The following is a 24600-nucleotide window of genomic DNA, read 5'->3' on the forward strand; positions in this document are numbered from 1 at the left end:
CCCTTTACTGTCACACTACAGACGGCTAACCGGCTGTAGTGTGATAGTAAAGGGTTAACCTTCTGTAGTGTGGTAGTGAAAGGGTTAAGATAAACGGATACAAATGTTTATTTTGCCTCTCTGCTAGAGACGACCAGCCCATGTTATCATACAGGATGCAGTACATTGGTGCTTCAACGACCCTCTGTCTACTTCAACCTCTTTCCTTTCATTAACCCTCTAAAGCTCTGTTCCTTTCATTAACCCTCTAAAGCTCTGTTCCTTTCATTAACCCTCTAAAGCTCTGTTCCTAGGGCTGGGCGATATGGCCAAAAACGTTATCGCGATAAAATTATAAAATTATTTTGCCCGGCGCCGATGGACGGGCTATTAATAGACTTGTTTTGCTGCTGCGAATGTCTCGAGTTGATGTCGTCATCAGTCCGCGCACGTTCTTCTACGCACCAGTGCATAGATTATTATATTCCACCAGGGGGCAACCTACCGCCACTTATAAGAATGGAACTAACAGTTAGCCAGAGCAATCGGTGTATCCCATGACAATGTATTAAATATCACCCTAAAATACTCCGTTCCGCCCCAATATATTGCAACGGCGTCCACTGCATACCCCACACTACTCTAACCGTGGCCTCAGAATTCACGCCACACACCCACTCCGCACGTAAACTATAAAATAGCGGCGTGAGGGGCGGCTACGTGGCGTAGTGGGCAAGGCGCTCGCCACAAATGACGGAGACGCTGGGCTTGCCTGTTCGAGCCCAGCGCTCCACATTGCTTTCAGTTTAGCTGGTCGTTCATACTAATACACATTGGCCGTATTAGGGGGTGGGAAACTGATGGGTGGGGATCGGGCGTTGTGGACAGTGACTCCTACAGGTCGGTTGGTGCGCCTGCGCAGTAGAATCAGGAAGTGTCAGGGGCAGCGTGAGCCTCCCACGTGTTACTCCTCGCCACTGAGAGATCGAGCTGCGCAGGTGAAAAGATGCGACTGCTGTTACCTCAAGTACCGGAGGGGACTTGTGCTATGTATGACTTAGTCCACATTGCAGCCGGCTTGTGGGAGGCAAGAAACAGCGTTCGTGACAGGGGAGGGTTGAATTGGATGATACGAAATTGGGATGGGAGAAAATGGGAGAAAAAGTGGATAAAAAAATTAAAAAATTGCGGCGTGCAAGCTAATTATCCTAGCCAGCCTTGTTTCCAATGTACTAACTATCACCCTAAAATACTCTGGTCCGCCCCAATACATTGCAACGACGTCCACCGCATACCCCACACTACTCTAACCGTGGCCTCAGAATTCACGCCACACACCCACTCCGCACGTAAACTATAAAATAGCGGCGTGCAAGCCAGGGCTCCAGACTAACTTTTTTCACCACCGTCCCAGAACCGTCCAGAAATACAGTTTTAACCGTCCCAAAGTGATTGTAAACCGTCCCAATTTTTTTTTATATATATATAATATATCAACGTCAATTTGATCATATTTTGTGCTGATAATGGCACAGAGGGTGAGACCAACTGTGTACCGTACCTTTTGATTATTGTAAGCACAAAGATAATAAGCAGCTATAACTAGAACGTGTCGATAATATACAGTTCCAATCATAATAATAATAGATCAAATTTATACAGCGCCTTTCATAGAACCCAAGGTCGCTTCACAATCAGGACAAAAAATAGGGCTAGGGAAATAGGGGGGGAAAAGGGGATGAGGTAAGGTTAGGGATAATGGATAATGGACCTAATCTAATCTAAACTAACTGATGGGGAAAAGCCTTGGTCAAGAGGTGTGTTTTTAGAGCAGTTTTGAAGGTGTCCAGGGTTGGGGCGTTGCGGATAACATTACACTTCTGTTATTTAAATGTGTCCTTACGTTAGAGTCAGGGGTTGTTGGATGCAGTTCCCTGTTGGTCAGTGTGTGTCTGTTCTCCATCTTCTTCTGCTGTGTTTATCCTCTTCAAATAGCGCAGCATATTTGCGGTGCTCTCTTCACTGAGAGGATGCCAGTATAGCGTTTATTTTTATTTTTATAACATTCTGATATTTTCGTGGTTCTTGTATAGTAGTCTCGTGCGACTGTCAACTATAATAAATATGGGCTGTTTTAAATTGTGTGAATAGTTGTTGTGAGTGCTCGCACTATGTTTCAATATAATCCGTTTTACCATTAATTCATTATAAACACAGACGTAAGGTGTCCACCGCGCGTCCACCGTGCTTTTTTAAAGCTCCGGCCAAAATGCATGGTGACGTGTTGACCAATTTCGGAGGGGGATCCCAATGATATATCAATAAAAACGTACCGTCAGTTCATGTCCAAGGGATTATGTTCACGCACACAGCAAGTATCACCAGTTCCTGGCATTTTTTAACCTCTTTCTTTTTCGATGTCGAGATAAATTTGGGGCTGCTGCAGCGCGACCTGTGGTTTGCTGATCAGAATGGTGGGCGGGAGCTTGATGCTGGATTAGCATATCGCTGCGTTGGGACGGCGGAGATAGTCATTGGATTCGGCAAATCACGCAACGTTTAGACTTCAGTGAGAACCCCACATGATAATGTTGCCGTCTCTCTGTCAACTAAGTCGGCACGAGACACTAGAGCCATATGAAATCCGTTTTATTTTTTTCCAAATTCCATTTTATTTTTTCCCAAATTCAGTTTTTTCCGTTTTAATATTTCAGAATTCTGTATTTTGCTTTGTACGCTCATTTTACCATCAGAAATAGTGTCTAATAAGTGGGAATGAATAAATGTCCACAATTTAATAAGATATAACAGTCCATTTAATAGGGCTGTCTTAAATACTTCGAAGCTTCGAAGCTTCGTTCGATGGGCATGGGATTCTAATATGAAAATAAAATGTGATTATTAAAAAATATAAAAATATAAATGATATATATATATTTTTTTGCTAAATCAACTCTGCCTCTCTTTGTTAACTACAACAATCAATGCTGTTTGTTATTTAAGACGAGGTCGGACTCGGCACTGACAGATTTGTGTTCATTGTGCTGCTTTTATAAAGCCTCAAATGACGGCTTACAATATTTCATGAAAGCAAAGTGTTTTGTTTGTCTAAGATTTAAAAAGGTTTAAACTTTACAGCACTGACAAAGTTGAACAAAGTGCTGTACAAGTCCCACAACATATATAAAAAAAAAATATATATATATATATAATTTTTTTTTATTTTTATTTTTTTACAGTTGATTCCATTTTTATTGCTCAATTCCGCGATTCCGTCCGCGATTCCGTGATCGCGGATTTCATATGGCTCTACGAGACACGCACCGTTTGACAGCAATATGTGCGCGCACTAACCCTCTAAAGCCCTGTTCCTTTCATTAACCCTCTAAAGCCCTGTTCCTTTCATTAACCCTCTAAAGCTCTGTTCCTTCATTAACCCTCTAAAGCTCTGTTCCTTTCATTAACCCTCTAAAGCTCTGTTCCTTTCATTAACCCTCTAAAGCCCTGTTCCTTTCATTAATCCTCTAAAGCTCTGTTCCTTTCATTAACCCTCTAAAGCTCTGTTCCTTTCATTAACCCTCTAAAGCTTTGTTCCTTTCATTAACCCTCTAAAGCCGAGTGTGTAGCATGGACATATTTTACAAAACATATCTTTGGAACCGTTTATGATAAAGAGTAAAGACTAGCTTTAAAGTGTATTTGAATCGGGATTCTCCGCTCCGGCTGACTGGCCTAAATATCTAGATTGGTGTTCCCCTCATTTCCGATACCAGCCTAGTAAATCCTTTCTATCTCTGTCAGAATGCTGGGACAGTGATGATGACATCTAATCATGGTGAATGATTCGATGTGTTTGAAGCAGCGTTTCCATTAGCCGGTAATTACCGGTATTTGACCGGCAAAATCTGTTGAAGTCCGACATATTTCATCTCTCCGGTCTTAATGTCCGGTGAAAATAATTCCCTGAGTCTAAGCACAATTTGATTATTTGAATTGTATTAAAATAGGCTAAAATTAAATAGCCTATGCGATGAACGAAACGATCATTACATTTGTTTCCTCGTTGCTTCTAATAATGACAACGACGTTGTCAGCGAGAGCTTAGTGCTGGGTGTGCGAACTTTTGTGAAGCTGCAGAGCCATAGCAACAGCAGCACAATGCAGTATTCCAGCAGTACTCCAATTCAGCCATTTTCAGCCAATGTTGGGTGGGGGGCGCTGCTGTGCGGTTCCCAGAAAAGAGCCAATAACAGCTGAATGAGCTGCTCTGCAGCGCCATACTCTTTGCAAATAAGTCGTTGCGAGGTGGAGAGAGTCGTCACGCAAACCACGATAATGTTGCCGTCTCTCTGCTTTCTCAGTTCTTCGCTTGATATAATTAATACAAATGTCCAATATAACGGAATTCGTTAGCTCATAAAAATGTGATTATAACAGACTGCTGTTTAGTGTCGGACCGACTGCCCACATACGCGGTCTATTTTATTTCAAGTCAGCAGCAGCACGGAGTATTGAGGGAATTATTTTATTTGGAATATATTAATGACTGTATACGCAAAAGTAGCCTAGTTTTAAGTAATACTATTATAAATCTACATGCCTTGAGGATGACATTCTTTATATAGCCTGCCTATCAATTGTTTTAAAGCTCAATAAACTATGACCGGAATTAATCTCATTTGTCCGGTAGATTGAAATCTTGCAGGTCACGGAGACCGGCAACAATTTTTTCTAACGGAAACCCTGGTTTGAAGCTGTGGTTTGAAGTAGCCTACTCTTGTATCAATTGATCTGACAATAATTTATTGTGCAGCTTGAATGAATAGTATACCACCTGTTGATGGTTCACGTAACTGTAACTATGCTATAAGATGCAGAGAGGGACATTGATAGGAGCTCACAACAGAAAAGGAGGAGAGATATTTGATGGGGGGCCTAAATAGAACTTTCCATGTTTAAAAAAAAACACAAGGTTTTTTCAGTGGCCATCTTTTCAAACCTTTGTCTATGTAGGCTTTAGAGCAGTGGTCACCAACCTTTTTAAGCCCAAGATCACTTTTTATTTTTTTGGTGAAGGCAAGATCTACCTATTGAAGCGTTGAAAGAAAAAGACAGCCAAGATTGTACTTTAAACTAAATTACTTTTATTTGCCTGTATTCTAATTACATGCAATGCTTTGGTCCAACATTAAAACGTCAAAGTAGAACTATTATGTACTTTCTCAGTCAGTGCTAAGTGCAGTCATCTTATGCAGCATCACTTTTCACATCAAAACAAAAGTAGAACTGTAATGTGGACTTGTTTCTCATATTATTAACATTGACAAACATATTTACAATTAGCATTTTATAAAGTAGAACTGTAATGTGTACTTTCTCAGTCAGTGCTAAGTGCAGTCAGTGCTAAGTGCAGCATCAGTTTTCACATCAGAACAAAAGTAGAACTGTAATGTGGACTTTCTCATATTATTAACATTGACAAACATATTTACAATTAGCATTTTATAAAGTAGAACTGTAATGTGTACTTTCTCAGTCAGTGCTAAGTGCAGCATCACTTTTCACATCAAAACAAAAGTAGAACTGTAATGTTTACTTTCTCAGTCAGTGCTAAGTGAAGCATCATTTTCACATCAAAACAAAAGTAGAACTGTATGTGTACTTTCTCAGTCAGTGCTAAGTGCAGCATCACTTTTCACATCAAAACAAAAGTAGAACTGTAATGTGGACTCTCAGGGTAAGATAAAAAAAAAATGTTTTTTTTTCTTTTTTTTTTCTTTTAAATTTTCATGGAAAGATCTACAGGGACAGTCTCAAAGATCGACCAGTCGATCAAGATCGACGGGTTGGTGACCACTGCTTTAGAGGGTTAAATAAAGATTAAAACATGTATGTTAATGAAAGGTTTTTATGAAAAAGTCTAGTACCATTTCAACATCAGAGATTTCAGAAGTATAGTGAATATCACTGTGGAAAGCTTGATCATTCAAATTTCTTTTTATAATTGTGAGAGATTGTGTTTTCCTTGATGGAGTGTTTGTGATTCATTCACAAACGCTTTTATCCAAAGTGACTTACTTACCGTTAATGATGCTGGAGTCACAGGAGGAGATGAGGTCCAGGGCGCTGCCAGCCCTGTGGGTGCAGCCGGGCGGGAGAGACCACTGTGGCCGACTGGGAAGGGTCTGGTGGGTTGAAGCCCATTAGCACCAGGGGGGGGCCGTCTTCTGGGAAGGAGCTTAAAAGCACCTCCAGCTCATCTGGAAAGTGTTTGAGGGGAACTGAAGGGCGATGCAGAATAACAATGGTGAGACTGACTAGAGACAGACACAGCATGATATCTGAGAGAGGGAATCAGGCCGTGATGTTGTGCTTGTATTCCAGGAGGGAGAGGTCAGCAGGCCAGTGCCTCCACCACGTCGGGAGGGTCTGGATCAGTGATGCCATCGGGCAATGATCACTAATAGAATACAAAATTCAATCACAAATTCACAACGTTTTTGAGATCAACTAAAGATTTCCACAGCAATATGGGCTAAAAGAAGATGTAGATTGGACCTCATGATGGAACATGTTCGTAAGTATCTTCGTAAGAAGTTTGTACGAACAAATTTACGAACATCCCCCGCCTCCGGACGCCTGAACGCGTGAAACGGTCTTCGTAAAGTAAAGTGGCCAAAATGATCACAGCTGGGTTCCCGTGAATGAAGAACATCACTCATTCTTAAACTGGAAGCGCGTTCTCGTACACCTGGATTTGCATACAGAGTACAGGCACACACCCGCCAGCTGCCTTCTACCCTGGGTACCCCTGGGCACCCACCAGCTGCCTTCTACCCTGGGTACCCCTGGGCGTGGGGAACCTAGGGACTGTGTGCTGAACATCTGTGTTGTGCTGACCAGCTGCCTGTAGGGACTGTGGGCTGAACATCTGTGTTGTGCTGACCAGCTGCCTGTAGGGACTGTGGGCTGAACATCTGTGTTGTGCTGACCAGCTGCCTGTAGGGACTGTGGGCTGAACATCTGTGTTGTGCTGACCAGCTGCCTGTAGGGACTGTGGGCTGAACATCTGTGTTGTGCTGACCAGCTGCCTGTAGGGACTGTGGGCTGAACATCTGTGTTGTGCTGACCAGCTGCCTGTAGGGACTGTGGGCTGAACATCTGTGTTGTGCTGACCAGCTGCCTGTAGGGACTGTGGGCTGAACATCTGTGTTGTGCTGACCAGCTGCCTGTAGGGACTGTGGGCTGAACATCTGTGTTGTGCTGACCAGCTGCCTGTAGGGACTGTGGGCTGAACATCTGTGTTGTGCTGACCCGCGAGGACTGTGTGCCAGCTGCCATTAACCCTCTAAAGCTGAGCCCGCGTGACACTAGACATGTTTTGCAAAATCCGAATTGGGAGATTCTCTTCTCTTCAGTAAAATGTAAAGTGATCTCTCCGTCGCCCATGGGCTGGCTGGCAGTGTGCAGAAATAAGGTATAGAATATTCTAGATCGATAATTTTCTCTTCTGAACGCACCTGCATGTAATCCGCTGTATCTATCTATATCCATATCTGTCACTGAGCTAGCCAATGGAAATGCTAGAAATGGTCACGTGGGCTGGGAGAACCAATGGAAAATTCCTAGTGATGCACGATATATTGGCCGCCGATATAATATCGGCCGATATGGCAATTTTTTTTACCCATCAGTATCGGTCCGATATCAAGATAGGGCCAATATGGGCCGATATACACTTTTTTTTATTTATTTTTTTAGATTTATTTTTTCTTTTTACATGTTTTGGCCTTAAATAGTTTAAAAATATCAGTAATTTCTGAAAATAAGTTACAAAAGTAAAAGAATTAATAAAAATGCGTTTTGGAAAATAGCTCTTTATTTGATTATCATAAAAAAGTGTTTTCTATACAGAGATATCGACATCGGTAAATATCGGTATCGGCCAGAACAGCAATATTAATATCGGTTATCGGTATTCGGCCACAATTTTCACATCGGTGCATCACTAAAAATTCCTATGGTTTCTCTATATCCAGTGCGCTCCGCAGATCGGACCGTCAGACAGACACACGCTCCTTGGGCATAATGGAGGATAGAGAGATTTTATAATAAAATGGCAAAAAGATGAATAGGATTCTCCGGCGCTGCAGCTGGACCCTAGTATTGGTATAAATCACATTCAGCAAGCCCTCAGCTCGAATACGCATCGAATCAATGTTATAAGACATTGATATCAGGAGCTATCTGTAGCTACTGCTAGCCGGCTAGATAACGTTAAAGGCCAACCTTCACGTTGTATTTTTGTTCAATAAACAATGTGGACTAGGCCAACGGTGACTTTCATGAAGAAGGGAAAAAAAAGTATTGAAATTGACCCAGTTTTAGCGTTTTTATCAAACATTTTGTCTGCCCAACACAATCACCACGCACGTGGATATTTTAATCAATGGTTCATAACGTGTGTAATCGAAATGATCTCGTCACAACAGGTGCAGGGCACCAGGGGGCTCACCAGGGGGCGCTGAGAGTCACACACAGCTAGTGGCAGGCACTGCAGGCAGAGAGCCTTGCTACCATAGATATATGCTTGCTACTACTAGCCGAATGAAAATGTATCTGTTTCACCTAACACTATTGCTCCGTGATTATAGCCATCCATCTCTAAAGCTAACCACTATTTGTAAAAGCCACAACCACGTTACCATATTTGTAATAATGTAAATCATTGTGTCGTTGTACACATATCGTGTTTATAACGTTAGTAGCTAACATAGCTTAGCTTGGTAGCTATTGTGCTAACAACATATCCCGACATCCGGCTCGCTGGCCGGCATGAACGGCCGACCCAAAATGGTTCTCTCCTCTCTGTACACCCCGTCCCCACGGGTACCCTGCCGGGGGGCCCATGGACGCGACAACGGCGGCAGCCGTAGGGTGCTCGAGCCCGTAAAGGCTAGTGGTACACGATAGCTATGAGCTAACTAACGTTACAGGCTCAAACACCCTTCGGCCGCCGCTGTTGTCGCGTCCACAAGCTCCTCCGCAGGACACCCGCAAGGACGGGGGCACACAAAGAGGAGAGAACCACCCGCAGGGACGGCGGAGCTGTAGTGGTCCCGACTGTAGCAGGGACGGCGGAGCTATAGGCTAACTGTGATGCACCGAGTGGGCCACCATTGATATAGTACTATGACCCGGACTGGCAAGGCATACGTTTCCTGAAGTGACGTCACGGCTGTGCTAGCGTCTGATAAGCTTTTAGATTCGGCTCATTAATATGCACCTGTAGTGACGTCGGCGCTTGATAAGCTTTTTTGATTCGCGCGTGCATGTTATTCGTGCATGGACCTTTTTAACTCTTTCGAAGTGGCATTTCCGGTGTCAAATGGAAAAAAATAAATAATGAAATTATATACCAATGATGTAAACTACCCATAATTGATCAGTAGGGTTTAACCTGGATGTTGGGCTTTAAGACAACGCCTCAGTGAACTATTTAGTTTAGAGCTAACGTGAGCTAACGTGAGCTACCGAGTCAACGGAGGTAACTTATCATGCACTCGACTATTGCTGGAGCATTTGTTGATATCAGCAGCTATCAGTAGCTAGCCAGCTAGATAACGTTAGACAATGCCTCATGTAGTCACTGTGTCATTTAGTTTAAACAGTAATGTTAGCTTGGTAGGTACTGGTAGCCAACGTTAGCTCACGCCGCATCATGCACCAGACTATAGCAGACTGCGCTCTTGTTTACATGAGTGTGGGAGGGGCTGGGGATGAGGCGGCGCCGTACGCTGTGTGTCTGAGAGAGAAGTCAGCAGTGACTGTGAGATCTCCGCTAACAATTGTATCATGTTTTTCGATCGGTTTTGACGATCGGCGAAAATAAAGCATTATCACCGATCACCGATTGCATATTTATACTGATTATCGGCCGATCGATCGGGGCATCCCTAATGAATATTATGTTCAACAAGCACTGGAACGTGTTGAGGATGATCCAGATAAATGAAAAGCACTCTGAGCCAGAATGATGGGCCAGTGATGATGACAATCATAGTGAAGGATTTGATGCGTTTGAAGCGGTCTGACAACTACATAATTTATTGTGCAGCTTGAATGAAAATCATCTGTTGAAGATTCATGTGTGTAACTCTGCAATTTGGATAAGATGCAGAGAGAGGGGCGTCCTGTGTAATCGCAACGCCCTGGGTTTTGAAACCCTGTCTCTTTACCTCGTCTCCTGTCTCTCGCTGTCCCCAATAAAGCACAAATGCTCTAAAGACATGTCTTTTATTTTATTTTTAACTTTTTCTATTTTTCTCCCATCCCAATTTCGTATATCCAATTCTTCCCTCCCCTGTCTTGAGCGTTGCTAGACTATGCCTCCGAACTGGTCGGCTGTAGTGAGGACAGAAGCCTTGCATCACGTGTCCCCTCCGGTACACGAGGAGGCAGCCTGTCGCATCTTTTCACCGCAGCAGCTCGATCTCTCAGTGGCGAGGAGTAACGCGTGGGAGGCTCACGCTGCCCCCGTTACTTCCTGATTCTACTGCGCAGGCGCACCAACCGACCTGTAGGAGTCGCTGTCCACAACGTCCAATCCCCACCCACCGGCTTTCCCACCCTCTAACACTTGCCAATTGTGTTAGTATGAACGACCAGCCAGCCGGTAGCAACGTAGAGAGCGAGCGCCTTGCCCACTGCGCCAATCAGCCGCCCCCCTAAAGACATATCTTAAAATAAATAAAAATGTAAAGCTGCAGAGAGGGACATTGATAGGAGCCCACAACTGAAAAAGAGGAGAGCTATATGATGGAGGGGCCTTTTGTGTGTCTGTGTGTGTGGAGGGGGGGTTAATTGCAGGGAGATATTGGTCTAAATATGTATGTATTTTCACATTGTCTGCTAAAAAACGCCCAGCACAATATCCAAATAAACTATAGCTGTCCCTCACTGAGGAAAAGGTGTATTTGCACCAAATGTCACCAAATGAATATACATTTTAACAACCCTCTTCTCTCTCCTCTTCTATCTCCTCTTCTCCCTCCTCTTCTCCCTCCTCTTCTCTCTCCTCTTCTCTCTCCTCTTCTCTCTCCTCTTCTCTCTCCTCTTCTCTATCCTCTTCTCCCTCCTCTTCTCCCTCCTCTTCTCTCTCCTCTTCTCCCTCCTCTTCTCTCTCCTCTTCTCTCTCCACTTCTCTCTCCTCTTCTCTCTCCTCTTCTCTATCCTCTTCTCCCTCCTCTTCTCCCTCCTCTTCTCTCTCCTCTTCTCCCTCCTCTTCTCTCTCCTCTTCTCTCTCCTCTTCTCCCTCCTCTTCTCTCTCCTCTTCTCCCTCCTCTTCTCTCTCCTCTTCTCCCTCCTCTTCTCTCTCCTCTTCTCTCCTCTTCTCTCTCCTCTTCTCCCTCCTCTTCTCTCTCTTCTCTCTCCTCTTCTCCCTCCTCTTCTCTCTCCTCTTCTCCCTCCTATTCTCTCTCCTCTTCTCCCTCCTCTTCTCTCTCCTCTTCTCTCCTCTTCTCTCTCCTCTTCTCTCTCCTCTTCTCCCTCCTCTTCTCTCCTCTTCTATCTCCTCTTCTCTCTCCTCTTCTCCCTCCTCTTCTCTCCTCTTCTCTCTCCTCTTCTCTCTTCTCCCTCCTCTTCTCTCTCCTCTTCTCTCCTCTTCTCTCTCCTCTTCTCTCTCCTCTCCTCTCCTCTTCTCCCTCCTCTTCTCCCTCCTCTTCTCTCTCCTCTTCTCTCCTCTTCTCTCTCCTCTTCTCCCTCCTCTTCTCTCTCCTCTTCTCCCTCCTCTTCTCTCTCCTCTTCTCCCTCCTCTTCTCCCTCCTCTTCTCCCTCCTCTTCTCTCTCCTCTTCTCCCTCCTCTTCTCTCTCCTCTTCTCTCTCCTCTTCTCTCTCCTCTTCTCTCTCCTCTTCTCCCTCCTCTTCTCCCTCCTCTTCTCCCTCCTCTTCTCTCTCCTCTTCTCTCCTTCTCCCTCCTCTTCTCTCTCCTCTTCTCCCTCCTCTTCTCCCTCCTCTTCTCCCTCCTCTTCTCCCTCCTCTTCTCTCTCCTCTTCTCTCTCCTCTTCTCTCTCCTCTTCTCTCTCCTCTTCTCTCCTCTTCTCTCTCCTCTTCTCCCTCCTCTTCTCTCTCCTCTTCTCTCCTCTTCTCTCCTCTTCTCTCTCCTCTTCTCTCTCCTCTTCTCTCTCCTCTTCTCCTCTCCTCTTCTCTCTCCCCTTCTCTCTCCTCTTCTCTCTCCTCTTCTCTCTCCTCTTCTCCCTCCTCTTCTCCTCTCCTCTTCTCTCTCCTCTTCTCTCTCTTCTCTCTCCTCTTCTCTCCTCTTCTCTCTCCCCTTCTCTCTCCTCTTCTCTCTCCTCTTCTCTCTCTTCTCCCTCCTCTTCTCCTCTCCTCTTCTCCTCTCCTCTTCTCTCTCCTCTTCTCTCTCTTCTCTCTCCTCTTCTCTCCTCTTCTCTCTCCTCTTCTCTCTCCTCTTCTCCCTCCTCTTCTCCTCTCCTCTTCTCTCTCCTCTTCTCTCTCTTCTCTCCTCTTCTCTCCTCTTCTCTCTCCTCTTCTCTCTCCTCTTCTCCCTCCTCTTCTCTCTCCTCTTCTCTCTCCTCTTCTCTCTCCTCTTCTCCTCTCCTCTTCTCTCTCCTCTTCTCTCTCCTTCTCTCTCCTCTTCTCTCTCCTCTTCTCCCTCTTCTCTCTCCTCTTCTCCCTCCTCTTCTCTCTCCTTCTCTCTCCTCTTCTCTCTCCTCTTCTCCCTCTTCTCTCTCCTCTTCTCTCTCCTCTTCTCTCTCCTTCTCTCTCCTCTTCTCTCTCCTCTTCTCCCTCTTCTCCCTCCTCTTCTCCCTCTTCTCTCTCCTCTTCTCCCTCCTCTTCTCTATCCTCTTCTCCCTCCTCTTCTCTCCTCTTCTCCCTCCTCTTCTCCCTCCTCTTCTCTCCCCTCTTCTCTCTCCTCTTCTCTCTCCTCTTCTCCCTCCTCTTCTCTCTCCTCTTCTCCCTCCTCTTCTCTCTCCTCTTCTCTATCCTCTTCTCCCTCCTCTTCTCTCTCCTCTTCTCTCTCCTCTTCTCCCTCCTCTTCTCTCCTCTTCTCCCTCCTCTTCTCTCTCCTCTTCTCCCTCCTCTTCTCTCTCCTCTTCTCTCTCCTCTTCTCTCTCCTCTTCTCTCCTTCTCCCTCCTCTTCTCCCCTCCTCTTCTCTCTCCTCTTCTCCCTCCTCTTCTCTCTCCTTCTCTCTCCTCTTCTCTCTCCTCTTCTCCCTCTTCTCCCTCCTCTTCTCCCTCTTCTCTCTCCTCTTCTCCCTCCTCTTCTCTCCTCTTCTCCCTCCTCTTCTCTCTCCTCTTCTCCCTCCTCTTCTCTCTCCTCTTCTCTCTCCTCTTCTCTCTCCTCTTCTCTCCTTCTCCCTCCTCTTCTCCTCCTCTTCTCCCTCCTCTTCTCCCTCCTCTTCTCTCTCCTCTTCTCTCTCCTCTTCTCTCTCCTCTTCTCTCCTTCTCTCTCCTCTTCTCTCTCCTCTTCTCCCTCCTCTTCTCCCTCTTCTCCCCTCCTCTTCTCCCTCCTCTTCTCCCTCCTCTTCTCCTCTCCTCTTCTCTCTCCTCTTCTCTCTCCTCTTCTCCCTCCTCTTCTCCCTCCTCTTCTCCTCTCCTCTTCTCTCTCCTCTTCTCCCTCCTCTTCGTCCCCCAGGCTCCCCTCTCCTCCTCTTCGCTAACCGGCGTGATGTCCGCCTGGTGGACGTGGAGGGGGTGCGCGGGGAGTCGGCGGTGGTGGTGGGCGACCTGGAGGACGCGGCTGCCGTGGACTTCCTGTTCAGCGAGGGGCTGATCTTCTGGACGGACGTGTCCGAGGAGGCCATCAAGCAGACGCACTGGAACCAGTCCTCCAACTGTAAGGCTGTGTGTTAGGGTTAGGGTTAGGGTTCACTAGTGACTAACTAGGGGTGTAACAATGCAGCCATGTATCAATCCTAAAGTGACTATTCAACTGCATCAATTCGAAGATGTTAGAATCATTTCGGATTTAAATATATATTAAATATTTTTTCCATTCATGCTGAATGAATCAGTTCCCCCAGCCACATTTGTGTATTCAACATTTTTGGGGGGAATTAACTGATCGAAAATGTATCTAATCCAATCCAATCCAATCGTGGTCAAATGAAGAGATTTCATGATGCATCGAATCGTTGCCTGAAGAATCGTAATAGAATAAAATCGTTGTGTGGTCAAATATTTACACCCCTACTAGTAATTACTGATTATTAACTTGTATGTAAGTATCATCCCAGCGTGTGGTAGATGTCGCTGTATGTTAACACTTTCCGTGCCACGGGTCCGGTGCCCCGGAACCCCGTTGCATGCCAACGGCCACTTCAATGATAGAGCTCTCATATTCTCATATCTCATAACGCTAAACTATATCTTAAATTATGGCTATGTGTATAATATGGCCGTCGCTTATCAATTACTTGTTTGCAGTCAACATTGTCGAAACGGATTGTTTTTTAATCGGTTAATTTCCGTTTTATACCATTTTGAAGAACGCTCGTTTTATGAAAGTTCCAGAAAATTTCAGAAGATTCTGTGATAATCGCCCTTTACTGGAATATACTGGAATACACTAAAAACTGTCATTTTTCGGCCTATTTATGAATCGTTTTAATTTTTTTCAAATAAACGCTAGATTATCGATAGTATATGTGTACTTATGCATGCTATAGAAGCAGGCTGAAGAATCGATTATCAATTTCCTGATACGCACACACACACATAGGGCCCACGTTGATATATAGGTGAAAAAAGCTCTGATTATCCCAATACTGGTAAAATAGATTCCTTACCTCAGATCAGATGTTCTCCAAAAAGATTATTCCAATTCCTGATCGCCATTCCAAATATCGATCGCGTTTATTCATCCAACGCTGGGTGGTCGAAACACAGATTCCACGCTGTTCTGAGGCTCCACAATGAATCCGATCGGCTCGAGTTACATGCCTGAGAAGTAAAATGTGGAAGCAGGATTTTTTTCCCCCATGCGTTTCATTCAATCCAATCCAAAGGGGTGCAGTACCACACGGAGAGACGATAGGGGGCGGTATTTTCCCAATGGAGCTCAGACAGAGTCCCAGTGGTAACGTGAGGCTAGATTGATGAAATATGAATGGAAATCGCTAATAAATAAAAAAAAACGATAAAAAACGAGATCTCTCGTCTCGTTGGCACTCAAAGTGTTAAAAACAAACAAACAAAACTACAGTTAACCCTTTCACTGCCACACGACGGAAGGTTAACCCTTTACTATCACACAACCGACGGCGATGCTCCATGCATCCGCGGAGCTAATGATGCTAATGATGGAGCATCGCCGTCGGTTGTGTGATAGTAAAGGGCTAACCTTCTGTATTGTCACAGTGAAAGGGTTAACCGGCTGTCGTGTGGCAGTGAAAGGGTTAATGATGATGAGTGTAACTGTCTCTCCAGCGCTGAAGGAGGCTCAGTGAAAGGGTTAATGATGATGAGTGTAACTGTCTCTCCAGCGCTGAAGGAGGCTCAGTGAAAGGGTTAATGATGATGAGTGTAACTGTCTCTCCAGCGCTGAAGGAGGCTCAGTGAAAGGGTTAATGATGATGAGTGTAACTGTCTCTCAGCGCTGAAGGAGGCTCAGTGAAAGGGTTAATGATGATGAGTGTAACTGTCTCTCAGCGCTGAAGGAGGCTCAGTGAAAGGGTTAATGATGATGAGTGTAACTGTCTCTCCAGCGCTGAAGGAGGCTCAGTGAAAGGGTTAATGATGATGAGTGTAACTGTCTCTCCAGCGCTGAAGGAGGCTCAGTGAAAGGGTTAATGATGATGAGTGTAACTGTCTCTCAGCGCTGAAGGAGGCTCAGTGAAAGGGTTAATGATGATGAGTGTAACTGTCTCTCCAGCGCTGAAGGAGGCTCAGTGAAAGGGTTAATGATGATGAGTGTAACTGTCTCTCCAGCGCTGAAGGAGGCTCAGTGAAAGGGTTAATGATGATGAGTGTAACTGTCTCTCCAGCGCTGAAGGAGGCTCAGTGAAAGGGTTAATGATGATGAGTGTAACTGTCTCTCAGCGCTGAAGGAGGCTCAGTGAAAGGGTTAATGATGATGAGTGTAACTGTCTCTCCAGCGCTGAAGGAGGCTCAGTGAAAGGGTTAATGATGATGAGTGTAACTGTCTCTCAGCGCTGAAGGAGGCTCAGTGAAAGGGTTAATGATGATGAGTGTAACTGTCTCTCCAGCGCTGAAGGAGGCTCAGTGAAAGGGTTAATGATGATGAGTGTAACTGTCTCTCCAGCGCTGAAGGAGGCTCAGTGAAAGGGTTAATGATGATGAGTGTAACTGTCTCTCCAGCGCTGAAGGAGGCTCAGTGAAAGGGTTAATGATGATGAGTGTAACTGTCTCTCAGCGCTGAAGGAGGCTCAGTGAAAGGGTTAATGATGATGAGTGTAACTGTCTCTCAGCGCTGAAGGAGGCTCAGTGAAAGGGTTAATGATGATGAGTGTAACTGTCTCTCCAGCGCTGAAGGAGGCTCTGGGGACGGATCAGCGCGTCGTGGTCTCGGGCCTGCACAGTCCTGATGGGCTGGCCTGTGATTGGCTGGGTAGGAAGCTGTACTGGACAGATTCGGAGACCAATCGGATTGAAGTAGCTAACCTGGACGGGACGTCTCGCAAAGTCCTCTTCTGGTTGGACCTGGACCAGCCCCGAGCCATCGCACTAAACCCCGCCCACCGGTGAGTCATCGCACTAAACCCCGCCCACCGGTGAGTCATCGCACTAAACCCCGCCCACCGGTGAGTCATCGCACTAAACCCTGCCCACCGGTGAGTCATCGCACTAAACCCCGCCCACCGGTGAGTCATCGCACTAAACCCCGCCCACCGGTGAGTCATCACACTAAACCCCGCCCACCGGTGAGTGCTCTCTGCTCAGACTCAACCTTAACCCTTTCACTGCCACACTACAGAAGGTTAACCCTTTACTATCACACTACCGACTGCAGTGTTGCGTTGCTGATATCAAATCTGGTTGCACGCACGCTAATGACGCCACGTGCATGCGCATGTTCCCTTGCATGAGCACAGACTAAAGACAGTGCCTAATTGCCTCTACGAATGGAATGTAACACATTTCATTCACTAGTTTTGTGTGAATGTATCTGAGAACCTATTTGAACACACCTGACGACCGGCGCTATTGATATGCAAAGTGGCCACCTGGCTACCTAGCGAGTTGGCGCATCAGTCGAGTGCAGCGCATTCCTGTGTGCACGCGCGTGTACATCCGTGCATGTGCGTGCACGCGCTTCTGCTCACAAAAGCTTGGTTGCACGTCATGCAACCCTGTCCCATGAGCAACGCACCTCTGGTAGTGTGATAGTAAAGGGTTAACCTTCTGTAGTGTGGCAGTGAAAGGGTTAACCTCCTGTTGTGTGGCAGTGAAAGGGTTGACATTCTGTGTATTGTCGTAGTGAAAGGGTTAACCGTTTGGTAGTGCGGCGGTGAAAGGGTTAAACCCTGCACACATTATTATAATAATGCACTTCATTTGTATAAACACCTTCATTCTGTGTATTGCAGCTCAAAGCTTATTGACTGGTTACCTGACTTCCTGACTTACTGATTGGCTGACGTGTTACTGACTAGCCCTGTCACTTTAACAAAACATATCATTCAAAATTCGTTGCAGAATTGTAGACAAGTTCGATTTCGAATTTCAGTGTAAAAAAAAAAATAAAAATGCCTAAACCTCAAGAAAAGTCTAAAAAAAGTTTTGGCTACTTTTCTTTACCATGGTATGTTTGGTATCATTCTTTTCAGCACAGCCTCACCTATATGACCGACAGTTTTTTTTAAATAATAATATTATAAAAAAAATATATATATATATATATATATAATAAAAATTCTAATTCTAATTTCTCCCTTCAAGTTCGAATATCATGTTTTTATGTAAATTCGAAATTTTATTAAATTTTTTACTAAAATAATGTGACAGCCCTCCTACTGACTGACTGACTGACAGGTGTCTGACGTGTTTCTGCTTCCTGTCCGCAGCTACATGTATTGGACAGACTGGGGGGAGGAGCCACGCATAGAGAGGGCAGGGATGGACGGCAGCAACAGGTACAGTTGACCAATCAGATATCGGTATCAGGCAGAGATGGGGACTCACTTTACACAGAGACGTGCATCTGTTACAGATATTAATGAGCTGGGCGGCTAGGTGGCGCAGTGGGCAAGGCGCTCACCACCAACGCAGGAGATGCTGGGTTCGAGCCCAGCTCTCTGCGTTGCTACCAGCTTGGCTGGTCGTTCATACTAATACAATTGGCAGTATTAGGGGGCGGGAAGCTGGTGGGTGGGGATCGGACGTTGTGGACAGCGACTCCTACAGGTCGGTTGGTGCGCCTGCGCAGCAGAATCAGGAAGCGACTGGGGCGGCGTGAGCCTCCCACGCAGACCCTCGCCGCTGAGAGATTGCGCTGTACAGGTGAAAAGATGTGACGGCTGCTTCCTCGAGTACCGGAGGGGACACGTGATGCAAGGCTTCGTCCACATTGCAGCCGGCTTGTGGGAGGCATGGTCTAACAGCGTTCGAGACAGGGGAGGGTAGAATTGGACAATACGAAATTGGGGAAGGGAGAAAAATAGAAAAATGGGGAGAAAAAGTAGATAAAAAAAATAAAGATATTAATGAGCTGGGCAAACGAGATAATCCATTTAATTTAAGTTGGATTGTTCTTCTAACATAACTCACTCATGGTGCATTTATATAGCGCTTTTATCCAAAGCACTTTACACTTTGTTCCTCACATTTTACCCGTTCACTCACACATTCACACACCGATGGCGGAGGAGACCATGCAAGGTGCCAACCTGCTCATCAGGAGCAATTAGGGGTTAAGTGTCTTGCTCAAGGACACTTCGACACGCTGCCCGGGAGGAGCGGGAATCAAACCAGGAACCTCCGGATTACCAGACGACTGCTCTACCTCTTGAGCCACTGTCGCCCCTGCTACACATTACATCAGCATCTGAGTGATGCTCTCACCCTGGATTTATTACAATATATATACAATATATACAGTATATATAAATAAATATATTGCTAGAATCAGCTTGTTGGTGTAACAGCTTTTTTTCCCTCTAACATTGGTTGCCATTAGTTTTTTAGCGATCAATTCATTAAATAGAATTTCACCTGTGTTTCAGTCAGGCATAAAAAATATATTGTTTGGTTCCTGTTGGTTGTCAGTTCAGGCCATGGGTAGGTTGGGAATTTATAAAAAATTGTATTAAAAAAAATCCCACGGCGACTATGGATAGGGAATTTCTTTATTTAATTAAAATGTTCACGACAACATGGATGCATGTACTCTGCCAGCATGTTTAATATCCATAATACTAAAGGTTTGACTAAGATTTCTTTTCTGTATTTTTTCTTTTTCTGTATTTTTTTTTAATTATTTTTTAAACAAACAAATAAACAAACATGACAACATAAAATTTGATATACAAGCATTAATTAACAGTGCACATCCAGTTAAATCACCATTTTTAAATAAATGTCTTATACAAGATATACACCTAATACCTGCTATCTAATACCCTACACACATATGCTCTCGCTCGCTCCCCCCCCCCCCCCCCCGGACCCCCACTTGGATAATCCATCCATTATCATTCGCTCCTAACCAGGCACTACAATTATATGCTATCTTTTATTCTCTCCACCACTTCTGACCACATTGTAATTTTGGATTCACTGAGACCCAAAATTCTTGCTGTGGATATTTCTAGATAAATCACATCGAGATATGTAAGAATCCAGACCTTCCGACCTATCCAACTGGTATATTCCAATTCCTGATCACCATTCGAAAAAATCGATAAGTGTATAGATCTAACGTGATACAGTAGAACTCATGATCCGCGGCGCTCAGAGGATCCATAATGAACTGTGGTAACCCCAGCTGCATCAGTGGACTGGAAAATGTGGAGTACAGGATTTTTTCCCCATTCATTTTCATTGAGTCCATTCCAAAATCCCTGATGTCATCTGGGAGACGATAGGGGGCGCTTTTTTCCACATCTGATGGCCGGCGGCTCTAGGGTATACTAGGGTAGGCTCGGGTGATGCAATATGATTTCAGATCGCTAAAAAAAAAAAAAATCGGAGAAATCTCGTGAGTGGCTTTCAACGTAACTATTATAAATCCGAGAAAACTCGTGAGTGGCAATCAAAGTGTTAAAGGGCCAACCATGTATATACGTGGCAAGGTTGTTTTGGCTTTTATTCTATTTTAATATCCTACTCAATGTCACCGAGCGGCACTGCAGTTTTACCCTACTCTTGGAATTCGGAAAAGTGCATTACCGGCCAGATCCTCGTAGGGGCGCTGTCTCGATAATGCAGTGTTCCCTGTTACAGACCTTTTTTTTTTATTATTATGAATGGACTTTTCTGTTAGCCTAAAGCTATGCGTGTAGCCGAATTCAGTGTGCAGTAAAGGAATATAGCATCAGCCAATGGACATATGTATCTACCAGATGGCGATCGATAACTGGGAAATCCTTTTTGCAGTCCAACCGGCCACAGGTAAGATCGATTTGACGTCAATTTCAGCTTGGTCGGGCCTTGCTTTGATAGCCATCCACCCGGTCAGCTAGGTTGTCTGTGTGTCAACAGGAAGTTGTCTGTGTGTCTTAACAGGAAGTTGTCTGTCTCTAACAGGAAGTTGTCTGTGTCTCTAACAGGAAGTTGTCTGTGTCTAACAGGAAGTTGTCTGTGTCTAACAGGAAGTTGTCTGTCTCTAACAGGAAGTTGTCTGTGTCTCTAACAGGAAGTTGTCTGTGTGTCTAACAGGAAGTTGTCTGTGAGGAAGTTGTCTGTGTCTAACAGGATAACAGGAAGTTGTCTGTCTCTAACAGGAAGTTGTCTGTCTAACAGGAAGTTGTCTGTGTCTAACAGGAAGTTGTCTGTCTCTAACAGGAAGTTGTCTGTCTAACAGGAAGTTGTCTGTGTGTCTAACAGGAAGTTGTGTCTCTAACAGGAAGTTGTCTGTGTCTCTAACAGGAAGTTGTGTGTCTAACAGGAAGTTGTCTGTGTGTCTAACAGGAAGTTGTCTGTGTGTCTAACAGGAAGTTGTCTGTGTCTAACAGGAAGTTGTCTGTGTGTCTAACAGGAAGTTGTCTGTGTGTCTAACAGGAAGTTGTGTGTCTAACAGGAAGTTGTGTGTCTAACAGGAAGTTGTCTGTGTCTCTAACAGGAAGTTGTCTGTGTGTCTAACAGGAAGTTGTGTGTCTAACAGGAAGTTGTCTGTGTCTAACAGGAAGTTGTCTGTGTCTAACAGGAAGTTGTCTGTGTGTCTAACAGGAAGTTGTCTGTGTGTCTAACAGGAAGTTGTCTGTCTTTAACAGGAAGTTGTCTGTGTCTAACAGGAAGTTGTCTGTCTCTAACAGGAAGTTGTCTGTCTCCAACAGGAAGTTGTCTGTGTCTCTAACAGGAAGTTGTCTGTCTCTAACAGGAAGTTGTCTGTGTCTCTAACAGGAAGTTGTCTGTCTCTAACAGGAAGTTGTCTGTCTCTAACAGGAAGTTGTCTGTGTCTCTAACAGGAAGTTGTCTGTCTCTAACAGGAAGTTGTCTGTGTGTCTAACAGGAAGTTGTGTGTCTAACAGGAAGTTGTCTGTGTGTCTAACAGGAAGTTGTCTGTGTCTAACAGGAAGTTGTCTGTCTCTAACAGGAAGTTGTCTGTGTCTCTAACAGGAAGTTGTCTGTCTCTAACAGGAAGTTGTCTGTGTCTCTAACAGGAAGTTGTGTGTCTAACAGGAAGTTGTCTGTGTGTCTAACAGGAAGTTGTCTGTGTCTAACAGGAAGTTGTCTGTGTCTAACAGGAAGTTGTCTGTGTCTAACAGGAAGTTGTCTGTGTGTCTAACAGGAAGTTGTCTGTGTGTCTAACAGGAAGTTGTCTGTCTTTAACAGGAAGTTGTCTGTGTCTCTAACAGGAAGTTGTCTGTGTCTCTAACAGGAAGTTGTCTGTCTCTAACAGGAAGTTGTCTGTCTCTAACAGGAAGTTGTCTGTCTCTAACAGGAAGTTGTCTGTGTCTCTAACAGGAAGTTGTCTGTGTCTAACAGGAAGTTGTCTGTGTCTAACAGGAAGTTGTCTGTGTGTCTAACAGGAAGTTGTCTGTGTGTCTAACAGGAAGTTGTCTGTGTGTCTAACAGGAAGTTGTCTGTCTCTAACAGGAAGTTGTCTGTGTCTAACAGGAAGTTGTCTGTGTGTCTCTAACAGGAAGTTGTCTGTCTAACAGGAAGTTGTCTGTGTGTCTAACAGGGAGTTGTCTGTCTCTAACAGGAAGTTGTCTGTGTCTAACAGGAAGTTGTGTGTCTAACAGGAAGTTGTCTGTCTCTAACAGGAAGTTGTCTGTGTCTCTAACAGGAAGTTGTGTGTCTAACAGGAAGTTGTCTGTGTGTCTAACAGGAAGTTGTGTGTCTAACAGGAAGTTGTCTGTGTGTCTAACAGGAAGTTGTCTGTCTCTAACAGGAAGTTGTCTGTGTCTAACAGGAAGTTGTCTGTGTCTCTAACAGGAAGGTGATAGTGGAGGCAGATATCTACTGGCCCAATGGAATGACCATCGACTTGAAGGAACAGAAACTGTACTGGGCAGACGCCAAACTGAGCTTCATTCACAGAGCTGAACTGGATGGAACCAATCGGTGAGAGAGAGAGAGATGGAGAGAGATGGAGAGAGATGGAGAGAGAGAGAGAGATGGAGAGAGAGAGAGAGAGATGGAGAGAGAGAGACTGAAAGAGATGTAGAGATATATATATAGAGAGAGAGAGATGGAGATATAGAGAGATATATAGAGAGAGAGAGATGGAGAGAGAGAGAGAGATGGAGAGATATATAGAGAGAGATGGAGAGATAGAGAGAGAGAATGAGAGAGAATGAGAGACAGACAGAAAGAGAGATGGAGAGAGACATATATAGAGAGAGAGATGGAGATATGGAAAGACAGAGAGAGAGATGGAGAGAGAGAGAGAGGGAGAGGCAGAGCTTTTTATCTGACAGCACTGAGTAATGACTCAATATGCTGAGACACACACATATACACTGCACACACACACACACACACACACACACACACACACACACACACACACACACACACACACACACAGGATCAAAGCAGGTGTGTATTTAGAATCCTAACAGCAGAAAGCTGTCATCAATCATAGTTTGTACCCCTGGCTGTACTGTATGTAAATGTGATTGTGCACATACACCCCCCCCCCCCTAACACCAACACAACAGTTGAAACACAGACTGAGGGTGCGTTTGTTTTGCATCTCAATTGAAACCCTCTCCACATTAAAGGATATGTCTGCTTCTTTTCAACCTGGATTCTTCTGTTCAGTTGTATCAGTCGGGCTTTGTTCTGACTTTCTCTCAAATCACAGTAGTTGACACCCATATAATGTTAGCTAACTGTTAGCCAACACTATGTAACATTACTAACGTTAATGTTAGCCAACACTATGTAACATTTCTAACGTTAATGTTAGCTAACTGTTCGCCAACACTATGTAACATTTCTAACGTTAATGTTAGCTAACTGTTCGCCAACACTATGTAACATTACTAGCGTTAATGTTAGCTAACTGTTAGCCAACACTATGTAACATTTCTAACGTTAATGTTAGCTAACTGTTCGCCAACACTATGTAACATTTCTAACGTTAATGTTGGCTAACTGTTCGCCAACACTATGTAACATTACTAGCGTTAATGTTAGCTAACTGTTAGCCAACACTATGTAACATTACTAGCGTTAATGTTAGCTAACTGTTAGCCAACACTATGTAACATTACTAGCGTTAATGTTAGCTAACTGTTAGCCAACACTATGTAACATTACTAGCGTTAATGTTAGCTAACTGTTAGCCAACACTATGTAACATTACTAGCGCTAATGTTAGCTAACTGTTAGCTAACACTATGTAACATTACTAGCGTTAATGTTAGCTAACAGAGTTGGTAACAAAAGCTTATCATTAGGTTAATGTCATATTTTTGCCATTAGACAAATTGATTAGCTAAACTAACTAAATGGATTATCTTAGATGACTATCTACTAGCTAAATCAGCTAACCCAAAAATGGCACTCTGAACAGAGCCATGGTAATGGTTGGTTGTTGCCATAGCGATGGTCAATCTGTTACTATGGTAACAGTGGTTTTAGGAGATTGAACAGAGGCTGTTATCAACACCCACTCTCTAAAATGTAAAAAATGCACAAGCACAAACACATTTTCACACACACAATCAATCTAGTAATCCAAGGTGCGTTTGTTTTGTCCTACTAGTGAGACGGTGGTGGAGGGCACTCTGACCCACCCCTTCGCCTTGACCCTGTCCGAGGACACTCTGTTCTGGACAGACTGGCAGACCAGGTCCATCCACGCCTGCAACAAACACACTGGAGATCGAATCAGAGAGATTCTGAGTGGGATCTATTCTCCCATGGACATCCAAGTACTGGGACCTCAGAGACAGCCGTACAGTAAGTACTCTGGGATTACAGTAGGTGTTATAGTTTTACAGTAAGTACTCTGGGATTACAGTAGGT

At 44.6% G+C, this 24600-nt stretch overlaps 1 protein-coding gene across 1 annotated transcript in view; it reads left to right on the forward strand.

Moving 5' to 3' along the window:
- Positions 1–24600, forward strand: part of LOC311229438 (low-density lipoprotein receptor-related protein 5-like) — a 188408-nt gene that overhangs the window by 15330 nt on the left and 148478 nt on the right. The window contains 5 exon segments of the mRNA XM_084315521.1: positions 13634–13834; positions 16484–16700; positions 18024–18092; positions 22558–22686; positions 24338–24534. Of these exon segments, the coding sequence (XP_084171647.1) occupies positions 13634–13834; positions 16484–16700; positions 18024–18092; positions 22558–22686; positions 24338–24534 (813 nt within the window).

The sequence above is a fragment of the Notolepis coatsorum genome (genome assembly GCF_963971535.1).
Source record: "Notolepis coatsorum genome assembly, chromosome: 6".
Classification (NCBI taxonomy): Eukaryota; Metazoa; Chordata; class Actinopteri; order Aulopiformes; family Paralepididae; genus Notolepis; species Notolepis coatsorum.